At 39.3% G+C, this 27,633-nt stretch overlaps 1 protein-coding gene across 1 annotated transcript in view; it reads left to right on the forward strand.

Annotated features, from left to right (window-relative positions):
• The window catches only part of LOC134543132 (synaptotagmin-15-like), a 101,672-nt gene extending 80,936 nt beyond the window's left edge, over nucleotides 1–20,736 (forward strand). The window contains exons 3-10 of the mRNA XM_063387970.1: nucleotides 5,744–5,900; nucleotides 7,627–7,778; nucleotides 8,871–9,084; nucleotides 12,257–12,350; nucleotides 12,890–13,045; nucleotides 15,574–15,681; nucleotides 16,043–16,247; nucleotides 17,244–20,736. Coding sequence (XP_063244040.1) covers nucleotides 5,744–5,900; nucleotides 7,627–7,778; nucleotides 8,871–9,084; nucleotides 12,257–12,350; nucleotides 12,890–13,045; nucleotides 15,574–15,681; nucleotides 16,043–16,247; nucleotides 17,244–17,371 — 1,214 coding nt within the window. The 3' untranslated portion in view covers nucleotides 17,372–20,736. The remainder of the gene's footprint in view (nucleotides 1–5,743; nucleotides 5,901–7,626; nucleotides 7,779–8,870; nucleotides 9,085–12,256; nucleotides 12,351–12,889; nucleotides 13,046–15,573; nucleotides 15,682–16,042; nucleotides 16,248–17,243) is intronic.
• The last annotated feature ends 6,897 nt before the right edge of the window (nucleotides 20,737–27,633 follow it).

Raw genomic sequence — 27,633 nt, forward strand, 5'->3', positions numbered from 1 at the left:
ATAAAAGCATGCAATCATTTCATCAATGTTTTGTTATGACGTTGTCACGTAAAACTAACTTCCGTAAACTGACTTTACAGACAACCAATTTTTTTTTTTTTTTTTCAGAATTTTATTTTGGACATACGCCATTTCTGGTCACGGCAGAGACGTCACAGTTGGATGAAACGGCGAGACAGTAGCTACAAGAACAGTAAATAAAGGCAAAAAAAAATATAAACAACCCTGAACCGAACAGATGACAAACAGGTGAACCCAACCATGACACTGAACGGATAATGTTGACAACACTGAGACACACAGGCGAACCCAGCGATGTGACAAAATAAAAAATTGTATTCTGGACATGACAAAGATGACAGCACAGACGAAAACAATAAATAGGCTTCCCAAGTTTCGACGATTCGGGGACTGGGTTCAGTTTCCGTCTTCAGGAACAAACAGGCTTCAATGGCGTATGTCTAGGGCCATGCAGATTTCGCGAAAAGATTTCGAGACTAGATGAAAGTTTCGTCATTGGGTGTGTTTCTCCGAGGTAAAAATCGATTGTAACAACACCAATCACAGTGATTCAGTGCGGAAGTAGACGCGTCCTTAGTGGTTCTGTCAAATAAGGCAACGACTTTTCTCGCAGACGGCCGCCAATCACAAGGAAGAAACCCCCAGGTGCGGGTATACCTTGTTGCAGTCTAACAAGTGTTCAGATATTTTCGCGAAAAATGCCTGCCCCTACGTATGTCCAAAATTACATCCTGAATCAGTAGGGGCAGACATTTTTCGCGAAAAGATCTGAACGGTTATCAGACTGCAACAAGGTATACCCGCACCTGGGTTTTCTTCCTTGTGATTGGCAGCCGTCTGCGAGAGAAGTCGTTGCCTTATTTTTACCGAGCCACTAAGGACGCGTTTACTTCCGCACTGAATCACTGTGATTGGTGTTGTTATAATCGATTTTTACCTCGGAGAAACACACCCAATCACGAAACTTTCATCTAGTCTCGAAATCTTTTCGCGAAATATGAATGCGCCTATGAATCAGTCTTCCCCATTGCAAAAACCATTCAAAGAAGGGCTTTCTTTTTTATCTTTTTCTTTTCTGGTTTCTGGTTTCGTCTTCAGTTATCTCGGCACCGACGAGCGGTGAAGGCATCACACACGTGAGTCTGTCTGAGTTTATTGTTCATTCCCGCCGGGCCACAAAGCGAGGAAGATAAACAGTGGCAACTCGATGCTATAACTAACGCTCTTATTTTCTTGGGAAATCCGGCAACTGCGCGGGATTTAGAGGCAACCTAACAACCCGGAGGGCATTTTTTTATTTTTTTTTAGAAAGTAAACGTTGGCAAACATTAATTTTTTTTTGTGGTCGTTCTTTGCTGGAAATATTAACGTACTACTTTTAATATTATTTATTTTTCGAAACGTAACGAGAAAAATACTATGTTACAATGCTTTATATTTTATGTCAAATGTTAAAATCTTATAACTGCGAAGTTTGTGTTCTTAAAATCACAATCACAGTTTCTTTTGCAAAAAAAATAAACACGAACACAAACAAACCAAAGCACTTTTCATTCCTACTAAGATAATCTAAATTAAAATACGTTGCTATAATGATCAATACGCCACTACTTTAATACACCATTCCATAAATTATTTAAATTATAATTTGCAGAAACTGTAAATAATATTTGGAATTTAATAGGTATACAATTGTCATCAATGTTTTCTTATGACGTTATCACGTAAAATTATCGTCCGTAAACCGACTTTACAGACAACTCTCATTTTTTTAAATCCATCAACTGCATCCTGCGCATCTGTCGAGCACGCTCTACCCCGGATCCACTTTCCCTTTCCTTGCCGCCACTCGAGCCGCGGCAAACAGAGGTTGGAAACACTGCCCGCTCTTTGACCTTCTCCCTGGAAGGGCTCGACCCCTTACCCTGTCGGCTCGGGTTGGAACTACAGAGCCTCGAGGCCTCGCTTCACCGGGTCATTTGAAGGGCACGGCAAATACAGAGCACACAAAGGAAAAAAAAATTTAAACTTTAGAAACGATTCATTTCGAAACCAGTTTCCAAAAAAAATTATTTGTCTGTAAAGTCTGTTTACGGACGATAGTTTAACGTGACAACGTCATAACAAAACATTTATGAAATGATTCCATGCTTTTATCAATAAAATTGTATCATTTTTATTGAATTATCACAATTTTGTATGGATACAAAGAAGGGGTGAAATTAAATCTACAATTTAATTGATAAAGTTACTTTTTTTTGCACTCATTAATTCAAATATGTTTATTACTTTAACGAAGAGATTATTTTAACTATAACTTTTATACATGTTTGCTATTTAACTTCTTCCAATCTGTGTTATTCTGATAAGAATAGGACGATGATAGGAAAAGTAGGAAACGAATGGGAGTGTTTCAAGTTTAATGTGCTTCGAAAAAGTCAAATCGATGGTGGTTCCAATCGAGTGGAAGAGAGATAGATGCGGCGAAAGCGTAATGAGCGTAACGGGACTGCGTAACGGGACAATGTGCGTAACGGGACACTTTTTCGTGCGTGCAGCCGGCGTTCATCGATTTATTACACGTCACGTCAAAAATTGTTTGTAATACCACAAGAAAGATATCGGTAACTTTGTAGAACGCATGACCATGGTTATTTTTGCATACATGAAATACATTTTTCAGAGATAATACTGAATAATTCTTACGAAAACTGGCGCATAATTTTAAAAATTTTTAATTCATATTTCATTCAAACATATAAATGTTTTTAAAACAATGGAAGATATTATCGAATATTCAATCATTGAACTTTATTTTGTTTTATTATGTTTATTTATGTGCGCAGTTAATACTGGAAAGCTATTCAAGGAACCGTTTACAAATAACTTTAACTATTGGCGGTAGTGGGACAGCACAAAGCATAAAATCCCGGGTAATAAGTTACCCGAATCCAGTGTTACAAATATCTGTAATTTTATATTTATATTTCTGTTTATTTAGAAACAAAATACAATGTAAGAGTGTATGGGATTCAGATACAGTAACAATTTTTACTAAGTTATTATTTTGTTTAAAAGGCCTTCACTGTTGAAATACACAAACCTGTGCGTGTAGTTAGTTCTTCAAAAAATTCTGCCATTTTGAACATGCCACATTTCTGAAAGAAATATGAAATTCATAACAGGTAGCGCTATCTATGCGGGAAATGCAGTGACTGTCTCAACAGCGCTCTCTACGCTTCTGGTTGAATAAGGAGGAACACGAGCGCGCTGGTAGCAAATATAAAATTCAATGCATTCACAGCTGACAGTTTAGGATACCTATATCTATTTTCTAAAACAAGAGCATGCTAATCTTTCGTTCGTCTATCTCTCTCGGTGTTATTTTTTTCGATGGGGATTAATCATTACACAAAAAGGAGAAGAAAAACGATACAAAAAATAAATTATATGGCACAGTGCTCTCTTTATATCTCTTTGGCCAAGTACCAATTCTCTAAACTTTTCGCATCAGAAAAGTTTTGTAAAAATGTTTTCGAAAACGTTGAATTAAATTTCGGCCTTGAAATTGTACTCCCATCGCACCGAAAGAAGTTTCACTACTAAAATTAAGGTAAAAACTTCAGTGTTTTGAAACATCCTGACGAAACACGGGCGGCTCCAATTACAAGTAAACGAGACTTCCACCGGTGCTAACTTCCAGCCTGTGGCGTCACCGAGGTCGGCGGAACGCGGCCAACTTCGGCCAACTTCGGCTAACTTCGGCGCCGGCAGTTTTAATCGAGTCGCCGCTGCGAGCACAAAGGCTCGCGGAAAGTTTCCAGCACTGCGAGATTCCCCACGCAGCGCGCACGTGTCAGGACGGCCCCGTGCCAACGTTCCCGCAAAAAATATATATATATATTTCGTAGGGACCGGAAAAATTCGCGGATTCAATGACCTCTAGGATAGCCTCCATTATCCTCTGCACATCTCAAGTAAACACGCGTGTTCATTGGTTACTAAATTGTGAGGCGTCTCCACTGGGTAGCTTGTGATTCGACGCTTCTTTGGTCGATAGTCTCTCATTGGCCCAGAGAGCTCCAGTTCAACCACGATCCAATAGCAGAACCAGCAGAATTATACACATGTTTGAATTTCAACCTATCACAAATGAATCCGCGAATTTTTCCGGTCTCTACGAATCGCGAGTTGCCGAGTTAGACCGCCTCACCAGACGGCAGCCAATGAACAGGCGACGTTTGTCCAAGTGTGCAGGGTGTCTTGGAGTACATCCTGGAGGTCATTGAACCCGCGAATGTTTCCAGTCCTTACCAAACCATCAGGTGTACTTTTCTTCCTAACGAATCCGGGAACTGTTCGTGGATCTGCTGATTGAAAATATCTTCATCCTCAATTTTGTTTATATTTTTCATATTTTACTTTATTATTGGAAAACTTGGGATATAAATGTAGGCCATTTTGCATGAGCTGCTTAAGAAAGAAAGAAGCCCAGAGAAATGCAAGGAATCGTCCCAGGCGGCCCAGAGCGGTGAGCGCGCACGACGCAACACGACCCCTGGGGCTGCAGCCGTCTGCATCGGCCCAACCCGACGATAACGCCTCGAGTAAAGAATCAATGGACAAGGACAACCCAAAGGAACCAGAAAATCACAACCTTCCTCTTTGAAACTTGAATCGAATTCGCGAGAAAATATTGCGATAGTCACCCCGATTCCTACCCACCATAATTTTTTTTATTGCCTTATCCTATTGTAGTAAAAAAAATTGTGGGCATTTTCCAAAGATTTGTTAAAATACTAATAGTGTTATAATATTTAGCATAAACAGAAATTAATGTTTTTGAATGTAACGATACATTATGGCAGTACTGTATATTTATGCTATGTTTGATATGAACCCGAAGGAAAAAAAAATCTTCAATAGTGTATGTTCCACGGCAGTTGTTTTGAAAAATAAGGAGTATTTTACGTGTAAGGGTTATAAATTGTTGGAAACTTTCTCCTGGGGGAAAGTCCTGTAACTTAAGGAGCATTCCCACCGTGTTCCCCCGCGGCATCGGGCAGTGGCGTCACGTCCTGAGAAGTAGGGGGAGCAAGGGTGTTCTAGCACGTACAGGAGGGGGGAAGCGGGGGAGGAGGCCGTGGTACCAGGCGTAGCGGGAGGCTGGCAACTTGGGAGCCCCCGAGTTCGCGGAGCGGGGCCCAACTCTCGGCACCTGCCGCGGGGAGCTCACACTTCCCAGGACCGAGCCCCCGCCCCCCACGCATGTTCCGTTACACTCCCACGGGCCCGATCACCAGGGACGGCGCCATTTTACGACTCTCCTCGCGCCCGAGTACCAGGCGGGGTTACCGTTGTTCGCTCCTCTACCCGATGAAGAGGAAATGTTGGAAATCGGAAGACCTCAACTTGGATAAAACAATTATTATGTCATGACAGCATCTAGTAATTTTTTATTGAGAACTAGACTACTTTAATCAAGCCACATCACTTTAAAGGGATTTCTGAAATTGTTTACCTGTCTACCAGTGTGAAATTATTTGTGGTTTAATATCGGATCCACATTTAATAATGGCATAAACTGTAATATTATTATTAACAATCATTAATTTAAATCCACAGAAAATATTCTGATGTGTGATTTCTGTCTTTTCGAAAATAATCGTAATTATTGATTAAAAGAACGGGCAGTGCAGCTGTGTGGGGGTGACGTTGGCAGGCGTGGTGTTGCCGCTGGCGGCCACCTCGGTGCTGGTGTTGGCGGCCCTGCTGGTGCTGCTGCTGCTGCTGGCTCGCCGTAGGAAGAGCGCAGACGATGGCTCGGGCCCCAGCATCGTGGTGTATCCGTCCGCGCGCAGCGGCGGCCCGCAGTTCCTGTGAGTGCCTCAGGCCACCATCCATGCTCACGCCAGCACACGCTCACCATGATGGTTTGAATGTGGAGACAACAAGGGTGTGGTGCCGACATGTCTCTCAATCTCCTGTAGTTCTGCCTCACTCCTATGTGTGGCAGAATATTTTTTAGTGGACCATACTAGCTTTAAGTTAAATCACCGACATTCAAAAGTACAGCAACCTATTTGTCATTGTGCCAGTCAATAACAGAAATAGATTCTATAAATGACAGTAATCAATAAAGATAGGATCATAACAAACATGAACACAGAATGTCGGAGTCAATCACACAGTATAATTTTCCTAAAAAATGAAAGTCTCTCTACTCGTATGCATCACAAGACATTATGTTTTTATCAGGAAAATGCTTTGCTCTAAGGTAGTTTGATTTTTTTTTTTTGGATGGTGAAAATGTTTTTTGCCATTGTGTTGTTATTTTTGGGAATTCAATAGAAGTTCTATAGCACAAAAGATTCCTTCCAATTGGTCTAGGCAAGTGCGAAACGAGCTACTCTCGCTTTCCAGAGTTAGAAAGAAAAGACATGATGCAGACATGAATGTTGTGTTTTGATAGTCAATTTTCCCCCTAAAATTCTTCATCCCCATGAGAGACACTAAGCTGTGCCCCTACTTGGACCACAAAGCTAAGCTCAGATTGTGGTTTAAAAGAGCTTAAAATATCTTGGGATATCTGTTAATGAAAACATTTAAAAAAAACATTAATGTAGAAATTTAATAGTTTGTATAGCTATTCATCTGAAAGATTAACATTGAAGAGTATAAATGCTCGCAATTGAGTTTATTGAATAAATTTCATTTATGAAGATATGAAAAATGGTTTAATTATGCATAAAATAGTTAAGAGTATATACTTGAAGCTCTAGATATGCACACAGGACTAACAAAACCTTTTACAATGTCTCACTGTCTCAAATCAAGAGGTGTCACTATATATATGCACATGCTGATGTTACCTTTAGTGTTTATTTGCTTTTTTACCCAGTAACTCAATAAAAATGGACATCTTAAGGTTCAGTGTTAACATCTGTGTTTGATTACTGCAATTCATATATTCATATGGAAGATTCACTAATCAATATTGTATAGAATGTTTTGTTGCTAATTTATTTGTCAGTTTATATGGGGGAAAGTCAATAGGTCACAAAACTGATATAATTTATTTTACAGTAGTAGCAAATAATTTTCAATATTGTAAATAGATGACAGCTCATCCAGCTTCATGATATTCATTTCATTATTTAAAAAAAAGTGTTAGCACACGTGTGTCTTTCAGTTTCAAAATAGCGATGGAACCTGATGTTTTACGATGTTATAGCTGTGTTTCCTAATGTGGCTGAGATGGCAACCCAAAGAATTAGAAAAAGTTTATATTGGGGCACCGATAAAAGGATGTGATTGGTGCCTAAATATTGGTAAATAATATGTTGCGAAATAAAAGTAGTTTTAAAATAATTATCACTCAAAGAAATTCTTAAATATCTGTCAGATCTTACTTGATAACTTTCCATTGTACCCTGCACTTCATCTATTATTTGTAAACTACTAGGCATATATTTAAATAATATTTTGTTTCAATCGCTGTGTTATGTTAACTTGCTTCAAGTTAATTTCCCGTGTTTCCATGGCTGGGTAATTTACATAAAATATTTTCTTAAGGCCCATTTTGAAAATATTTATCCACTGCAGGACGAAGGAAATAAGGTTCAGCCTGCCGAGCTTGCGACAGGCAGCGTCACTCAGCGACTTGGGGCCCAACGCCAGCGACCCGGAGTCTGACATGGACACCGACTCCCTGGTTCCCGTCAGCAGTGGACATGCACAGCGGTCAAACTCCTTCAGTGAGTACCCCATGGTCCTATGTCATTGTTCCAAATGTCTAGCTGTGTCAGCCTCTCAAGCATGCAACAGGCAGCATCACTCAGCGAGCTGGGGCTACACAACCACACCGAGTCCGAAACGAATCCCTGGTTTCCATCAGCAGCGTGCATGTACAGCAATCAAACTTTATCAGTCAGTATCCCCACAATCCCGTATTGCTGCTGTTTGCCAGGTGTGATGAAGAATACAGCATGACTTAAAACTATTGTCAATGAAGACATCATTAGAAATGTCAATACTCGGCTACAGATTTCAAGAATGTAAGAGAAGTAATTGGACATGGTCTAAAGCAAGTAACCACCAGGATGACAAGGAGGTTATCCCATGTAAGTCCTGTGACTCATCGCTTCTCCAGCTTGTGACATGTTATTAATAAAAGACATTAAAACTATAAACATGTATACAAAGGTATTAGTTCAAATAAAGACCATTACATTCATTAACCCAAGTAAACAAATTCAAAAAGAAAACCACTAACATCCCCTTAGCATATTTTCGAATTTTCATTCATTACCATTACAATTTATTATAGAACTTCTTTGGGATATGTTCTAGATACACTAGGTACCACCTGCTATATTTTCCAATTGCTAAACTAATCTGTACGACCGACGCGCAACAACGACCTACATCTGGTCTTTTAAAGCACTGTTTTGACAGACACAACAAAAAAACTGTCACAGCAATTACATCACCAACAGTCTGACAGTACAAGTCCTGTGCTGTGTTGCTGCAGGCTGCTACTGCTGTACCACGGCATACAGATCTGTATGAAAAGTTCAGTTTCATGAGGTCCATTGGGGTCTGTGTTCCAGAACCACCATGCTCCTTCAAATAAGGTTCAGCTCTAAGAAGTAATTATTCAGCTGTCTTGCTGCAGGTTGCTACAGGCTAGAGGCCATCGACCCAGCTCTATACCATGGTACATTGGACTTAGATTAAAACCTTCAGTTTCCTGGGGGTCACTTGGGGTTTTGTATTCCAGAATCATCTACTACTGCTCCTACTAAGATTCATCTCTTGTTAGTAAATATCGCGCTGTCTTGCTGCAGGCTGCTACGGGCTAGGGGCCATCGACCCGGCGTTGTACCACGGTACACTGGACCTGGAGGAAGACCTCCAGTTTCCCGAGGGCCACCTGGGGCGGCTGTGGTTCTCGCTGCGCTACGAGCCGTCCACAGAGAAGCTGCTGGTGTCCCTCCTCAAGGCCAAGAACCTTCCCAGCCGCACCGTCGCATCCGCCAACGCCTGCGACCCCTTCGTCAGGTCAGCCCTCCGATTGGTTTCATGCAGATCCACAACGATAGTTCGACACCAGCAACATGTCAATAATAAACTACATTACTATAATTTCAATGGGTTGGTTTACTACATCGTGTGTGTTTTCATTGTAATTCAAATAATACGACTGTGTAATGGTTAAATAATGTAACACCAATTTTAAACTTGTTTCATTATTTTTTTATTGTAACACAGCCGATATAATATTGTAATGGAATATAAATATATGTCAAGATGATTCCGGAAGAGATTTCATAAGTAAGAACCTCTTCAACATTCAAATTTACTCTTACTTAGGGGGGAAAAAAACCCACGTAACTCAGAATTATATTTAACTGGTCAGATTTTGTACAGCATCAACCCAAGCGAGAGGATTTTAAATTTGTTAATGTAGTTATACCGGAATCGGCTAGTTTCCGTCCCATACGGATGTGTCTAGTGAAATGGAAGTGTCTTTAATATTAAAAAAAATACTTATTATTTAATACTATAAAATAAACATGAATTATGATAATAACCAAATATTAGCACTTTCAACAAATTAGTTATATTTGTTTCTATAGCTTGTGCCTTAAATTGTCTACAAAAATTTGTTAAAATTATTTTAAGATGATTTAAAGTATCTCGGGAGTGTTAGAAACAGTTAATCAGAGCCCTCACTACTTAACTCAAGTATCTGCTTTAACTATGATAACTACAATTAACATAATACTTCTCAGAACGAGAGACACACTACTTCATTTATCTTTATGTAATTATAGGTAATTCTGAATTTACTTTGAACTCTTTTTTTTTTGTAACTCTGGGACCTCTCCCTCCCGAGTGAACTCAGCCTACTCTTGATTTTTCATTATTAAAATTCGAACATGGTGACTCATGACTAGAGACCAGAAAAATTCGTGGATTCATTTCGTGATAGACTAGAATCCAAAAACGTTTGCCCTTTTGCTGCATCAGTGATTGTGCCACAGTTTATCTGAATGATACTCGGCCAATGCAAAACCTTTAACAAAAGAAGTATCGAATAATGTAATGTAATGTAATAACACGAGTAAATTGTAAACCGGCCTAGTGCTGAATTTTGTTCGTGTATAAAATAAAATAAATAAATAAAAATAAATCTGTAGCGTCCCAGTTAACAGGTGTCACGAGTCAGTAGCCAATGAGCAAATGTAATTTTCCCGCGTGCATAGAGGATCATGCAGTATATCCTACAGGTAATTGAAATCGCGAATTTTTCCGGTCTCTACTCATGACCCGAGTGAATTTAAACTTAACTCTTACTTAACTTTCACATGTATCTCCCAAAACGAAACTGGCCATGGATCTCTTATGAGCGGTCTGAGTCTGGACGAACTTAAATGACTTAAAATTAGTCTCCTGATCACCGACTCTTCACGGTGGGTCATGTAAACCCAAGTATGCCTATTCTTTAACTTAAACTTTCACTCGACTACATATTATATTAGATCCCTAGACACGAACTTGTTCTCTCATTCGCCCTGAACAAAATTTTTTTTTAATCCCGTCGCGCTTAGACTACCAGAAAAATGCAGGGTTGTTGAAACCAAAATTTATAGACCACTAACGAGGACAGCTGATTCGTTCCCTCCACCCTCTCCCCACCAGCTTTTGTGCGTGCCCAAAGCGCGATGTCCTGTTGCGCTAATACGACCCAATAACGATGGCCAACGGGGCCTCAGACGCGCGGCTGGACAAACAACAGACCAAATAATGTGTCCAATACGCACGTCGGGTGCGACTCGTTAATTTTTCGTTAAGCATTTCGAATGTCCTGCAAAATTATATCTATATCTGACATACAAGTAAATATTTTCTCTTAGTAATTTGATCAAGGTTGATTGTTTATGAAATACATTTATAATGTTAATAATAATTTAAATCACAGTACCTCATCTATATTGAACCATCAAACGAAAATAAGATTTTTATGTAAGCTTAATGTATAACTAAACACTATTTAACATTGTTTCGATTTTTTTTATTTATAATTCGGTGGATTGTGTGTTTTACGAGCGATTAAATATAGATACCTGTTTCTTGTGCTAAAATTTTTTGAAAGCTTATAATCACTTTTGGTTATATATGTTGGTTTTTTTTGCTCACACTTTTAAATTACTTTTAATATAGTTTCGAATGAATAATCCCCTACTGAATCTCAGAACACTGTTTGGAGACCCATGCTGATGGCCTACGGGGATACACGGAGTTCCACCTTCTTTCCCCGGTTTGCCAGTGCCAGATGGTCTCGCTGAAGATCTGCGGAACAACGATTGGGAGAGTTCAGATGAGCTCAAGACTCGATTGAACTAGATCTCTTCCTTCAAAGGCCACCACAACCAAATGAATCATTTAGCAGTCGCGTTTGCATGGAATGTAACATGCAGGAGCAGTATCCAACCCGCTGGGGTTAATTCCCGCGAAGTTGTTTGATGAGGAAAGTTCTGAGGAGGCCTATCGAGGGTTGGCCATACATCACCACCTCGGGTCCTCATCAACGAGCTGTCCCTAACTGGGACATTATAATTTAAAGCATTTGCTCTATTTCACAAGGTTATGCACAGCAAGTTCGAGGTCCACAGGAACTCTAATTCTGTGGTGGCAGATACATGCCCGGCTACCGACTCGGTGTTCAGAGATACCAGGAAATTCTTCATATATCAACATTGACACATATTGGATGTGAACGACTTACATTTCTGTTGAATTAATTTTTTAACCATTTCTTGAATGACAATCCATGTGCGGCCATGAGTACATATATAAATGCAAAAGAGTGGTTAAATCATATAGACCTATAGACCTACAGCCATGTTCGCACATAAAATATTATTCTCATAAATGGTTTAGTCAACGAAGGATCGAAAGTTGCCCATAAATTATATAAGGAAATTAAAGTTTAGCTTTTCAGAACTCTCTAACTTATAGACCCACTGTGGTACCTCTAACCCGGCTTATCTCTGTCTGGATTAACAGCCTGGAAGTATTGTAAGAACGAGGTTTTGTTTCCTATAACCAGTTTTTTTTTCTTCAGTTTTTAGGGGTCATTAAAGTGTACACATACATCAAGTAAGTGCCCGTGTAATGAAGATAATTCCGCTAGTGTGACGTCTGCGCTTGTTTCGCTTGGTCGCAGGCTGCAGCTGTTTCCTGACGAGAGGCGCCACCTGCAGTCCCGGCAGAAGAAGAAGACCTGCAACCCTTACTTCGACGAGACGTTCGTGCTGCAGGTGAGCCCGGCAACCATGCACCGAACACCGGGTAGAGGGCGCATGCGAGACGCGCAGTGGCGATCTTGTGGTCCCAACACTGGGTGGACTCTCAAATACATGTGTCGCGCTGCGCACATTACTAGAAACCGGGAAAAATTCGTGGATTCATTTTGCGATGGGCTGAAATTCAAACGTGTGCACAATTCTGCTGGTTCTGCTATTGGCTCGCAGTTTTAACTGGAGCTCTCTGGGCCGATGAGAGACCATCGACCAAAGAAGCGTCGAATCACAAGCTACCCAGTGGAGACGCCTCACAATTTAGTACCCAAATGAACACGCGTGTTTACTTGAGAAGTGCAGAGGATAATGGAGGCTATCCTAGAGGTCAATGAATCCACGAATTTTTCGGGTCCCTACAGATTACACTTGCCTTCGAGACTAGGAACTGGTCTGTGCCAGAAAGGTTTCTCAGCTTTTGATGACTGGTGCATCAGCGCATGAAATGCTCCAAATGAGCGGTTGACGGCGGGGGTCGGCGTGCGTGGTTTTCGCCGCAGGTGCCCTCCAAGGAGGTGGGCGACCACGTGCTCAAGCTGAGCGTCGTCGACTCGGGCCGCAGCAAGCGACGAGGGGTCATCGGCCACGTGACCTTCCCGCTGAGCGACCTGCCGGCCGACTCGGAGCAGCAGCTCTTCAAGATGGACCTGGAGAAGGTGCCTGCCGACACTGACACTCCCACAGCAGTAATGTAGAGCCCGCCCACCCGGGCACACACACGCGGTGCGCAGAGCTCCAGGGGAAAAAAAAAATTGGTTGTCTGTAAAGTCGGTTTACGAACGATAGTTCAAAGTGACAACGTCATAGCAAAACATTGATGAAATGATTGCATACTTTTATGAATAAAATTTAATCATTTTTACTGAATTATCACTATTTTGTATGGATACAAAGAAGGAGTGAAATTAAATCTACAATTTAATTGATAAAATTTACTTTTATTTGCACTCATTCATTCAAATATGTTTAATACTTTAACGAACAGATTATTTTAACTGTAACTTTTATACATGTTTGCTATTTAACTTCTTCCAATCTGTGTTATTCTGTTAAGGATAGGACGATGATAGGAAAAGTAGGAAACGAATGGGAGTGTTTCAAGTTTAATGTGCTTCGAAAAAGTCAAATCGATGTTTGTTCCAATCGAGTGGAAGAGAGATAGATGCGGCACAAGCGTTCAATGAGCGCAACGGGACACAACGTAATGGGACAGTTGTGTAACGGGACACACTGTAACGGGACACAATGTAACGGGACAATGTGCGTTACGGGACAGTTTTTCGCGCGTGCAGCCGGCGTTCATCGATTTATTAGACGTCACGTCAAAAACAACGCGATTCCAAAACTACTCGAGACACCTCACTGGGGTCTGCTTACGAGAAGCATTTAAGAGTTCGCTAAGGCCCGAAAAGTACTTTTGATTTCGGATTAAAGTTTTCAAACTGTTTTTTTAGAAGAGTAATAATGGCTAAAACGCATGTTTTCAAAGTAATTTTTAGGCGTAAAACAACCGGTACAGATTCTTGAAAGCTCTTAAAGGGACTTGCATTGCACCTATATCTTCATTTCTTGGCCATATAATGTTACGGTCGCCGCTCAAATTTCAACAGTTATCCTGTGACTGCGAGATGACTGCGTGCCAGTTTAAAAGCCTTGCGCTTAGAGGCTATACCGCGCTAGAAGCACCAGCGAGCGTCGCACTTATCATCCCGCCTCACCAACACACATACACCCCTGACGAGGCGGGTCCCTTAAGAGACGTCGCAGTAGATCTGCAGGGATGCATTATCTACTCTATTGGGTAATGTTTATATTATATTTATTTATGATATATTTGCATCTGTTCTAAAGTTGAAGTTACCATAGAATATAGTTACTGGGTTCACAATGGCTTTGTCAAGTGTATGCTTATAGCAGAAAAAAAATCAATTTTGCAAAAATTAACAAAGGAACAATAAATTTCCTTGTGGTATATGATGTTCTATAGAGATGGATTTTTAGCATATAGTTGTACTTCAATAGTTTTTCAGTACTCTTTAATTGAAAAATTGTTTGCATTTTCACATAATATACCTCTTATGTTAGGATATGGCATTCTCACATGTTAAAATAAACCTTTAAAGAGTACATTATGAAAAGAACACGAAATTGTTAAATGATATATGAGTGCTTTGAACTCTGCCGGTGAAGCCCTTGCATGTAAAAAAAATACAAAAACAAAGGAACTTTATGATGAACGAGGCAAACTTCTACATAAGTTTGAAAAAGAAAGAGGGGAAAAAATAATTCGCCTCTTCTGTGAAGGCCGAGAATATTTTGTGAAGAGCAATAAAGTGCAAACTTTTTGAAAAAAGTAAACTCATAAACGATCAAATAAAAGTCAGCAGAAGCTATAACCTTGTATGCATTCCCTTATGTTATGCTAAGAAGTTTATTTGCCAGAAGTTTGATCGTTGTTACCTGGCTCGCTTAGTCTGAAAAACTTGATCTGGAGAAGTTTAGCACTGCTGGATATTACATTCACATTACTTTTGAATGTTAATTAATTATGACTGGCCTATGGTTCTTTTTATTGGCTTCTATTACCTGGAGCTAATTAACCAGGTAGCAGTTGAGTTGCCAAAACATTTTATGTAATAAAACGAGCAAAGGATCCCTCGTAAATAAACCAGCTTAAATGTAGGAACTTTAACATTTCATCAGGTTTATTTTTCAAAGCTATACTATGACAAATTTATAATTTTATTTGAGGTAATATGTTCTTTAACCTTTGTCCTTGGTTTTCAATAGGCTCACACATAACTAGGGCATGTGTTAACTATGACACAACTTAAACATGCCACTTTTAAAACCAGTTATCACTGTAGTGTTCAAAATGGAAATAAACATTTCTTTTTCAGTGTCAGCCATTTTCAATGTAAAACTTTCATAAAAACATTATGTCATGTCGTGGAAAAGTTATATTTATAAATATTTGCTGCTAACATGATACCTGGCTACATAGGCGAAAATCTGTCACGATTTAGCAGAGGGGATGGGTTACCCTAGCCTCTGCCTTGCTGCGTTAGCATTGGATCAAATGCAAGTGCGGGCAGTAGTTAAATTTCAAGGTTGGTATCGAAAGTGCTCAGATGAGCACGGGCACACGCCCCAAGGCTCAGGGCACGACTGCTGTGTGGCGCAGGAGCCGACCGAGAAGACCTCCGACCTGGGCGAGTTGCTCGTGTCGCTGCTCTACAACGAGAACCTCCACCGGCTCAGCGTGACCGTCATGGCCGCCCGCAGGCTCAAGGTCAGTCCCGCCGCCTTCCCGCCGACTTCTCGCAGGATGCTGCTCGATACTGCTCGAACGAACAGTTTTTGACGCCCCGTTGCTACCCTGTTCCTAAACTGTCCGCGCCCGAAATTGTATGGGCCTTGTGTTCCGTTCTAAAGCACTGATAAAAATAAAACAAGTAAAACTTTTCACACACAATTAAGCCAAATTTGCAGCAATATAGTTTTTTTTTAAATTGTAAAAATATGAAAAAAATGTTGTTAAATATTTCGTAGAAATTTTTGAAAAACTCTAAGTATTATTTAGAATGTTCTAAATTTGGTTTGGTTGTACTCGGATGATAAGTAAGTAGGGGGAGCAAGCGGGTTCTGCGCAGTTCCAGGACGAGCGGCAGGACTCGTACGTGCGCGTGACCTTGAACCAGCAGTACCGCACGGTGAAGGTGAAGCGCACCTCGGCGGTCAAGGGCACGGACTCGCCCAGCTACTCCGAGTGCTTCAACTTCCGTGTGCCGCTGGCGCACGTCGACGTGACCAGCGTCGGGCTGCACGTGCACCAGGCCGTCAGCGGCTACGGCAGGGGTGCGTGTCCTCGGCCAGGCATGGACCAGAGCGTGGCACGGTGTCAGAGAGTCTGTGACCGGTCCACTGCCAGGGTGTTCGCGACCGTGACCGATTTTCAGGACCAGGAATTCTGGTACTAGTCTTCAACTGAACCGAGAATTCCCGGTACTTTCGGTACTAGGCAGTGCATTTTTTTTATTAATGATGCAACAGTCGGTGATTGAAGGTTTTTAATGATTAAATAACTTTTAGAAACAAAAATTTCAAACGATAAACATTAGATTGACATTTATTTATTGCAATAAATATATGCTAACACAAAAAAACCACCTTATTCCTAGCCTAACTCTCGATCTTTAATCTTTAACTTTAAAAAGAAAAAAAACATTCAAACATAAATTTTTTTAAACCTGCAAAATCAGAGAGTTATTAACTTAAAATAGCATTTGTTCGATAAATAACAAACCTGAAAGAAAAATATCGGCGCAACAACCACAGGCACACGCAGCAGTCTGGACACCGACTGCCTGGAGTGCGCCCTCCCGCATCTCTCGCCTCGAAAGATGACAGTATCAAAAAAGGTAACATTAGCTCGCAATAAAAACGAATATTTATGCTGTCGATGCCGAGTTTCGTAAGTACCAAAAGAACCGGGAGTCTATTTTAAATTTCCCAGTTCTTTTACTATATCAAAAGTACCAGGATTTCCCGGTACTTTCGGGACCGGGATTTCCCAGTTCTGGACCATAATCACCATTGTTAAACTACATTTTGAGATTATTCGAGCAAATTGCCTATTTTTAATATTTATTCTTATTTTTACATTTAGAGTAGGATGTGTAAAACAATACTGTGTGGTTTTATCCATAATTTTTATTCATGGTTGTTGCCCCTTCCAATAAAACTTACAATTAAACATATTTGTTGTTATCTTTCAATGTGTAAAGAAAAAAGTGACAAGAAAATGAGGGCAAGTGAGGTGAAGCTCACCCGGCAATGTGTCCATTGTTGCAGACAAGCTGATTGGCAAGTGTGTGCTGGGCTCGTACATGTTCGCGCGAGGCAAGGCACTCAGCCAGTGGAACACAGCCTTCACCAGCCCCATGCAGCCGGTGCAGCACTGGCACGCTCTCTGCGAGTAGGCCGGGGGACATCTCTACCCTCCTCGCTCCCTGATACCATCCCTATTCAACCTAGCCCCTGCTTGGACAGGCGCCGCTGGGACTGCACCCATGAACAAGCCCCATGCGGCCGGCGAAGAACTGGCACGATCTCTGGAAGTAGACTTGGGGACTTGTCTACCCTCCTCAGACCCTGATCCATCCCCATCCTCCTAGTCCCTGATTGGACAGGCGCCGCTGGGACTGCACCCATGAACAAGTCCCATGCAGCCGGCGAAGAACTGGCACGATCTCTGGAAGTAAACTTGAGGACCTGTCTACCCTCCTAAGACCCTGATCCATCCCCATCATCCTAGCCCCTGCTTGGACAGGTGCCGCTGGGACTGCACCCATGAACAAGTCTCATGCAGCTGGTGCTGAACTGGCACGCTCTCTGGAAGTAGACTTGGGGACCTGTCTACCTTCCTCAGACCCTGATCCATCCCATCCTCCTAGCCCCACAGGCGCCTCTGGGACTGCACCCATGAACAAGTCCCATGCAGCTGGTGCTGAACTGGCACGCTCTCTGGAAGTAGACTTGGGGACCTGTCTACCCTCCTCAGACCCTGATCCATCCCATCCTCCTAGCCCCTGCTTGGACAGACACCTCTGGTACTGCACCCATGAACAAGGCTCACGGCTCAGTGCAGCCAACCTCGCAGACACGATGTTTCAGACATGTAACTTCACCTTCCTGAAACATTTGCAATGTTCATGCACCAATACTCAAATGTTTCATAAATCTTTTTTCGCTGTATGGACTGTGCAGTCATTTCGTAAAATGTGTCTAACATTGCCGCAACTGTGGTACAGGAACTGTTTACACCAAAATACATTAAGCACAAAATGAAATGGCTGCTATACTAGAACAAGTTAGTAGTAAGGTACCTAAGACTTCCTTTAATAAATTATGAATACAACAAACACTTTTATTTAATGTACACTATTTATTTTAATGCTGTGTAAATGAAAGATATTTCTGATAATGACAAACAAAATATTTGACTGATAATTTCGTTTTTAATGAAGTACCTCTTGAAAAACTACATTATATTCTAATTTTCTCTGGTCATTCAATAATCTTTAGTCAATTATAACCACGTGTTTACATAATCAAAATTTATTTTCAGCGATAAAATAAATATTTTCTTACTTTGCGAAGTTAAACAAAAAAAAACCAAATTCGAAATGTAAATGAATTACTTAAATTTCACGAATTAAAAAAAAGATTTTCTTTAACTTCTAGCGCAATCTTTTGGTGAAAAATTCTAAAAAGTTGGGTGTTCACTGATATTATTTCCAAGGGTTTACACATTACAGGTAGTTGCGTTCTAATGTTTGCACCTACATCTTTAGGAAAATGTATTCTTGACAAACTTAAATCAGTGTTTCAAATATAATACAGTTATATGTGACACAGTTGCAAGAAAAATGTACACTACAAAAAAAAATCTTTTTTGTAAACATTTTGCCCTGTAAAATGTTTTGTAGTGATTATAAACTTAATTTTTATTTTCCCCATAACTATTCTGCTACCCATAAAACAGTTTTGTGATACTTATAAATATTATATGTTTGTCACCACCAGCATTGTATATACATGTTAGTATGCAATGCCACAAGGGTAAATATCAACAAAATATTTTATGATGGCTAATATATATAATGTTATTTTATGTATGTAGAAGCCTAAAGCATATTTACTTAGGTAACTTTGAGTAGGGTTTATTTTAGCGATATCGTTTGAATCAACGAACCCCACCCTGCAGCCAGTTTTATGTCGTACTGAAATTAACGGATGTCGCGAAAAAAATGTATTGCCATAGCAAAATAGCCTTTCTTTGTTGAATCGCCTCTGCTTCTCCTCAGAAATTAGATGACAATATAATGTTTCCTTTAGTAATAAAATGATTCTCTATGAGGCTCCACACAGGATTTGAACCGCTCGCTTAGCTATTAATCAGTGTAAAATAACTGGAAAACTGTTTGGAGAGTGTGCTAGTAAAAGGTTTATTCGCTGTTAGGAATTACAGTAAATCTACGAACTTTTCACCGAAGAATGAGCTTCGAATATACGTAAAGTTCTTCGTGGTGCCAGATAACTGGTTCTACGTTGAAACTGCGCCAGACCCCGACTTCTGAGATCTGCGTTATTAATTAGCAGGTTGAACAGACAAGTGGAATTTCATAATAGTGTTTTTTGTTGTGTTCCGAGGCAGTTTTTGTAGATATCGGGCGCAGTTATGCGGGACTCTGAACAACTTCAAGATAAACATGTTCAACTTTTGCGAGCGGTTACACACAGTCTGAACATGTTTGTCATCCAACCTAGACAGGTTGGCAAAGCAATTCAGAACGACATATCGTCCGCATAAACCTCTGATTGGATGTTGAGTGTTGAGAGTATAAACACACCTTTGCGAAAACGCAAGATTGAGACTGTTCTTTTGCACAAGTTCGAGTAATATTTTACCGACTGTAATAAAAAAAATATTAACAACTAAAAATTCTATCATTTTAAAATTGATGCTGATGGTAATTCTCTAACAGATGTGAACTTGCTCAAATAAAAAGGATCCACAACACATTCATTCGATGACATTAGACAGTTGGTCTTGGAGTTGAACATAATTTGTACCAAATGCAGTGTAACTGTACACTTTCGCGTTTGTAAAACATATTTACTTTTACTTTTTCACCTGAAATTATTCGGCGTTCCGTGTAACCACGCCCTTTTTCTCAGCTCCAGGATAATGCTTGTGTCAGTTTAAGTCCAAAGTAAGCAGACAAAGAGAGTGTAATCTTACGAAGATCCCTGAATAATTTGTAAACTCTGTTCTTCGTAATTTTTAGGTGAGAATTTTTAACAGCGAATTTGCTTCGTCATACGGAGCTCTGTACGAACTGGCATTACTCCATTTTAGTTCCCTAATGAATCCCAGCATTGTAAACGGACCAAAACTCAACAGTGCATGTCTATTTGTGTGTCGCCACTCTTCCTCATTTCACATGTCTTCGTGTAATATACCATCCTACTGAAGTTAACTGCTTCTGCTGTGTATGCAAGAACAGTCACACATAGCAAGAAACACGAAAAATTGAAGACTGGACTAAAACATTGAAAATGTCAATTGCAGCTTAACAAGATGATAAATTATTTAAAACATTTTTATGGGCATACGCCATTGCTGGTTTTTACTGTATGCTAAAGAGAAACCACAAGAATAAACAGGAAAGATTAATATACAAACGCACAGAAAAAAAAAAACCAAACTTATACGATATCAAATGTTTCATGAATAGACACCACAAAATTCCGTGGAAGAAACGAATCAGGAGAAAAAAAATTCACGGTACAGGCTGACAATGACGAGACAGTTGTAACGGGAACAGAAAAAAAAATCAAACACATCTACAAAGAGACGACGCCAACGATGATGCAAAAACAGATAATCTGGACAGTTCAGGGATGCACAGGTGAACCCAGCGATAAAAACTAAACAATATTCTGACAACCCATCGACGAAAGCGCAGACGAAAACAGTGGCTTCCTCAGACAAAACAGTTGTGACATAGCGGTTCGGGAACAAATAACTGTTCCTGTTATCAGGCACAAACAGATTGCTGTCTATTCATTGAAAATTTTACTTCGGCTGATTTTGGCTTGCTTTTTTTCTGTGTTTGCATATCCATATTTCTTGTCCATTCTTGTTGCAGTTTCTCTATGACATTAGTAGAGACCGGAAAAATTCGCGGATTCATTTCGTGATCGGCTGAAATTCAAACATGTGTATAATTCTGCTGGTTCTGCTATTGGATCGCGGTTTAACTGGAGCTCTCTGGGCCAATGAGAGACTATCGACCAAAGAAGCGTCGAATCACAAGCTACCCAGTGGAGACGACTCACAATTTAGTACCCAATGAACACGCGTGTTTTCTTGAGATGTGCAGAGGATAATGGAGGCTATCCTAGAGGTCATTGAATCCGCGAATTTTTCCGGTCCCTAGACATTAGATACATTGAAAACCAGAGCCATGGTGTATGTCCATAAAAATGTTTTAAATCAATCTTCACCTTTGCAAGAATCATCCCAAGAACGTGTGGTGATATATAGCTGGAACTTTTGAGTTCGTTTTATGCTTACCGTTTATTTCTTCTTTCGTCAGTGGCTCTGGCCCGCGAATGAAGCTTGTTCGGAGACTGACTGGGGGCCAATGAGGACGCAGCTGCTTGTTTACAGACATACGTGATCCGCCGGGAGTTAGCCACGCCTTGTGAGAAACACCTTCTCCCAGTAAAAGGAGCACATTCCGCACGCAGTAGTCAGACATTTGCTTGCCGGTGCTCATCACAGTGGACTGTAATTTTTTTTTTAATGTAACTTAAATGATCATGTAAATTACATATATTTGTACATTTGTAAATTTGCATTATAGCAATTTTATTTCTACAAGAAAAATGTTCGCGGTAATACTGGGTTCTAATTAATCTTTCCCGGGTATTTGTATTTTACTTTGTCCCAGTTATATGTTACCTGAATAGCTCTCCAGTATTTACTGCACACATTTATAATCATATTAAAGCAAAAACTGTATCTGCTCAGTACTGCTTGCTGTTTACTTTAATGTTTTTTTTTTTCGCGGGCAGATTTGGATATAAAATGATTTTTTTTAAATATATTTTAAACGAAAATATTCTAATAAAACTTTGTACATAGACGTATCACCTGCAACGACTGTCTGCGAAGACAGATAGTGTTTTAATTAATAAAGGACCAAACTGTTGTAGCGTATTTGTTGTAAATAATTTGATGTATGTTTAATGTAAAACCATGTAATAACTTATTCATGAAATAGTCTTACAAAATAATGCGGTGCTATTACTTTTTGTATTCGCAATAAATTTTAAACCTTTTAAGAACGAACTTTTTCGCCAATATTTTATTGAAATTGTTTTAAAAATTTCCCAAAGGAAATATTGAGTTCTGCTTTAAGTATGTTCTTACTCTAGAGTTTATGAACGATACGAATTTTTGTTGAATTTTACTGATACCCGTTCATCATACATACCTAAGTGTGCCACATTAAATAAATCAATAAAATAACTACACACGCAAACATCAATATTGTCTTTACGTGAATAATGTATTATCTTTCTGTGCGAGTTTGTCGTAAGAAATATTTAACTCATAGATTTAAAGTCTTTAGAAACGTGGTTCTTTGCAATATAAATACATAAAATAGCAATAAAGCGATTATCTGCAAGCTTTGCTTAATGTATACATATAGGTATAAAACACACCATTATAAATTACTGACGCAGACTAACAGGCCAAGTTATTACCTGACTGCTTGGAACAGAGGCCATGTATTAAGGCGTATTCTAAGCTGGTGGGAAAGAAGGGAAACAAAGCGGACGTTTCCGTGCGCCAGTGGGGTTTCTTGTGGTCTTCCCGTTTCCCCTCCAACCTCGGGTCCTGTAAATAACGTCCAGGTATAATTTCAAAAACTAAAATTTTTGGCCCCTTTGGCGAGTGTTTTTTTCCAGATTTAAATTGCGCTGTTTTTTTTCTTTTACAATATTTATTATTTAATACTGACTATTGATAACTTACTTTCACGTAAAAAAAAAAACTATACGCGTTTCTTATAAATCTGCGAGGTAAAAATAACGTCTACAGCGTAATGAATTTATATTCAAGGCATGATAATCTTCTAAGCTTTTAAAGATGTTATATTCAGTGCTTTGTGGGAAGGCACAAGTAATTCAACTTTTCAATTAGTGGCACGTATAGTATTTATCAGTGAAATTTAATGTCGTTTACTTCCTAAGCGCAAGACGTAAGCTTTAGAAACTAAGCGTTTACCAACTCAATAAGGCTGAAGTTTCACAGGCAGACAGGCTTCATACGATGCGTCTCTCAAAAATTGGAAAGGCTCCGAAAGTTCTGGTATATTAATCTTTGTGTTTTTGTTTACTATTATTTGTTATTATTTCTTGTTAATTTATATGAAAACATATTAATTTTTTGATTATGAAATCCATGCCTTAGAGCCTAGGAGGTTGCACTGTTTATGATAAAAAATTATGTTACGTCGCATATCTGTGCATTATAATAATCTTATAAACGCCATAGGCTATGCAGATAACTCAGACTTTTGTTTCCTGATTTCACAAGTCACAATACAAATGTTAGAATAATACTGGAAGTAGGGCCTGTGTAGTATGTGTATACTTGCGAAATAATGTAATTTGTATATACTGTGTACTTACTGCGGGAAATTATTTGTTGTAAGTATAAATTATTTTAAAATTAGACAACAATTGTAAGATAAGATATATGACTGTTGACATCGAATGTTAACTGTAATGTTAACTGTAGTTTACAAATTGTAAGAAAACTTTATATTCATAATATATTTTAGTAAATGTGTGTTTAAAAATAATTAGTGTACAACTAAGCTGCAAGAAAATAGTGTCATAGCTCTAACATGATTTTTTTTCTTTCAATTTTTAACATTAACGAATGGCAATTTCATCAGGTTAGAAACTATTACGTAAATGAAAGGTATAAATGGAGCACTTGTGTTAATGGTTTGTCTGCTATATTAATTAGTTTGTATCACATCATTGTTTTTAAACGCTGACGGCAATAATTTTTTATGTTGGAGAGATACAAAATTTTACCTTAAGATAAAAATTGTGCAGATGCAACATCACGTATCTCTTCAAAAGTCACACTGATATATGTGTTTTTGACAACAAACTTGTTTTGGTGTATAATATGTATGAGGTATTGATTGACTGGTTTCTAATATTTCTCAAGTAAATAAAGCGAATTTTTAACGGACTTTATAAGTAAATAATTGAAAATACTCAAAAAATTAAAATGTGTGGCATATATTCAAACATGGATTTATTAAAAGTAAGTGACAAATTTCCAAGATGTTTTGTTCACAAACACAACAAAATGACCAACTGCTTTTACTTTGTATAAATGTGAGCACTGCAAAGTAATACATGTGAAATAAATCATGTTTATTTGTAATCTGAAAATACTTTCATTTCCCTGATACATTCGGCGAAAAAAAAACGGATCAGTGATTTATTTCGTCCTTTTAAGATTTAGTCAATGTTTCGTTCTATGATTTTTCATGGTCTATTATTTATCTAATATCTGGATGACCAAGCTTCGCTCGGAAGTCTAATTGTTAGTATGTGCATAAAAATATGTACAGTCACATTCAATATTTTTTATTACAAGTAACTAAAAATTACCACATTGTGCAAACACTGAAAATGAAATTATTGTAAACTTTTACTTACATGCAAATCAAACATAATATTGGTAAATTGGAGAGGATTATTTATTCGCTAATTAATAGCATCATCAAGATTTAAAAAGTGCAGTTGGCCATACTGTGGTCATTCGAACTCTCCTTCAACATTCGACGTCGGACGAGTTGCCGTATTTATTCATTATGTGGTAAACTTGTCCGCCGGCAATAGAACTATAAATGCCATGGCTATTTATTGTTATGTCTACGTTGACATGTCCTAGAAAAAATATGCATTGAAGTTTCTTATCTTTTGTAAAACCTTCTGATAGAAGATAAGGGTTTAAAAATAGACGCACTTATAATTTAAAACTGTGATATTTCAATTTAAGTTCGTCCATACAAACAGCAATCACCGAAATAGATGTTATTTATGCGATTACAAATACGTTCTTCTGGAAAAATGCAAGGCGAAGCAGTGGATATACGAAACTTCGAACGGTTCCAGGTTTTTTGTACGACGGCATTTCTCCACTTACAGCGCATTTATATGTTGGTAAGTTGATACCTTCTAAAGCTGTGTGACATCTGGCGTCTCGACGTCTTTAATCTTCTAACAACTGCACTCGACGGTCGTTAGTTTCGCTAGCTATACACTTAGAAGCACGCCGGAGTAGATCCTGCATTCGTATCTCGTCTGGCTACTCTCAGTAGCTCGTCGCAGTTGGTTACGTTCTAGTAAAACATTCAATCTGTAGGATATTACTGAGCCAATTATTTCAGACTTTTTTTTAACATCTTATTTTAGAAGTGGTTGTAGGGTAAGTCTATGGCTGTTTTTCCTCGATTAGAAACAAAGTTATGTCTAAAGTCAGTTGTAATATTGTCGTCAGAATAATAACCTTGCAAATTCTCACCGGAACTTTCAGACTCTTCTGCGCGAAGTTTGAAAGAAAAAGAATATTTATTCTTCGTGAACGTTCTGTAGACATATTGGAATGCACGATTTGTTATTTGTTCAAACACACACACTTTTTCAATAAATTACTGATCGATAAATAAAGCATTTTTTTTGGATGTAATTGTTGTGATCGGTCCTTCAGTCTTACGCCAGTCCGGAGCCAATGAGAAACTAGACAAAGAATGTTCTGAAGCATGTGAGATTCCTAATCATGAGTTTCTTGATGGGCCATTCCAGTCAGAAGTTTTGAATCTTGGAAAAGTTTCTAAACTCACAGTGTTCTTTTCGGATGGAAGGAAAAATATCCCGAACGTTGCTCAGTGATTGGCGGAGCATGGGATTTGCCTTACATCCAGGGGCGGATCCAGGATTGACTTCTGGGTGGGACACTGATAGTCTGGACCTAGTATAATACCTGTCAATTACCTCAGCGATCCCTCACAGTTCTGTTGCTTTAAAGCTTTGGAATGTTAAAATCAAGAGATCTGGAATGTTACTCCCACCCTAACCTATTAGAGCGCATATGTGGGAGGGGAACGCGAGAACGCCGGCCGTAAGGTCGGAATAATCTGTCAATTACCTCAGAAGTCGTATTATCCAGTGCGTATTTTAGCTGGGGGGGGGGGGACACGTGCCCCCATGCCCCCTCTAAATCCGCCACTGCCTACATCCATTTTAAATAGACCAAGTAATTCACTGGGAACACCATGGGACAAGCACCCAAACCTACTGGCGAAGTGACCATGAACAGTCTACATCACAACTTCCACCACAGTGACCCAAAGCGATGTAAACAAAATGTGTGTTCTCGGTAGCCGACCCCTGAAGATGTACAATGGTAAGTAAACACCACATCCCCACCACTTCTGACCAGCCCGGTTACTAGCCTCCACTAGGCTATGGGTTCTGCGAGCAGCGAGTAATCCACGAACAAGTAATGAAAATTCTGCAGGACAAGATGATCGAACCCTCAAAGAGCCCATGAACCTTCCATAGTAGGTACTTGCTTCCAAGAAGGACGGTTCGGAACGGACTTCCGGCCGTTGAACGCTGTCTCTAGAAGGCATAACTTTCACATTATGTAAGGACAATCGGTGTCTGACTGTTTATTAAAACGTTTGCCGATTTTATTCCTTACTGGAATTCGGTTTGAACACATTCAGGAATACAACCTGTCTGTGAGGTTATAGGTGTATCCCAACAAGGCAGTACTTATTCGCTACCTTACCCGAACAATTTGGAATACTGCACACAACATGGATGTGTTCCCTTCGTTTTACTCTTTTCTAATACTTATGTGCTGAGTGCATAAAGTACTAAAGGGTGGGAAAACTGTATGCTGGATAATAGGATTGAGAGGTCCATGCACTAGCTATGGGTTTTGATGGACATGAGAGTCAATGTTTTATATTAAACACTGCTTAAATAATAGATTATTCAATATATAACTTCTAAATGTGGTATCTGTTGCTATAATAGTAGGTGACATTAAGTGTCTAGTATTTGCCTCATCAAAGTTCAGAGCTAAGAATTATTTTTTGTCATGCCTCAATCATAAAAATACATGTTTACTGTAAACTGTAACTTAAATTGTATCAACGGCCAAAATAATGGAAGATAAACTATTTAAAAAGCTAATTGAATCGACTGGTATTATTGAACTTTATTAGATGATTTGACCAAACCACGTGGGTAGGAAAATAATGGCAGTGTATGTTAGGTTGTCATGCATCCAGCACAACTATTGATAGGGATTTTGGTATAGCGTGTTACATTTATCGAAATCTATCAAGAATTTAGAAGAGACCAGGCGAAGTATATGCTAGCGAATGTGTAACCAAGTAATATAGCATCGATTGCATCCCCTTCATCACATCGTTACACTCACTTCCATCAAACAGGCTCCCCACATTGATATCATCCGGGCTGCCCCTATAGCACTTTGCAGCAGAATCGGGGATCAGAACACAAGATAATCAAAGGGGGTTCCTGGCCAGTGTGGCTG

This window comes from Bacillus rossius, assembly GCF_032445375.1.
Source record: "Bacillus rossius redtenbacheri isolate Brsri chromosome 9 unlocalized genomic scaffold, Brsri_v3 Brsri_v3_scf9_2, whole genome shotgun sequence".
NCBI classification, from domain to species: Eukaryota; Metazoa; Arthropoda; class Insecta; order Phasmatodea; family Bacillidae; genus Bacillus; species Bacillus rossius.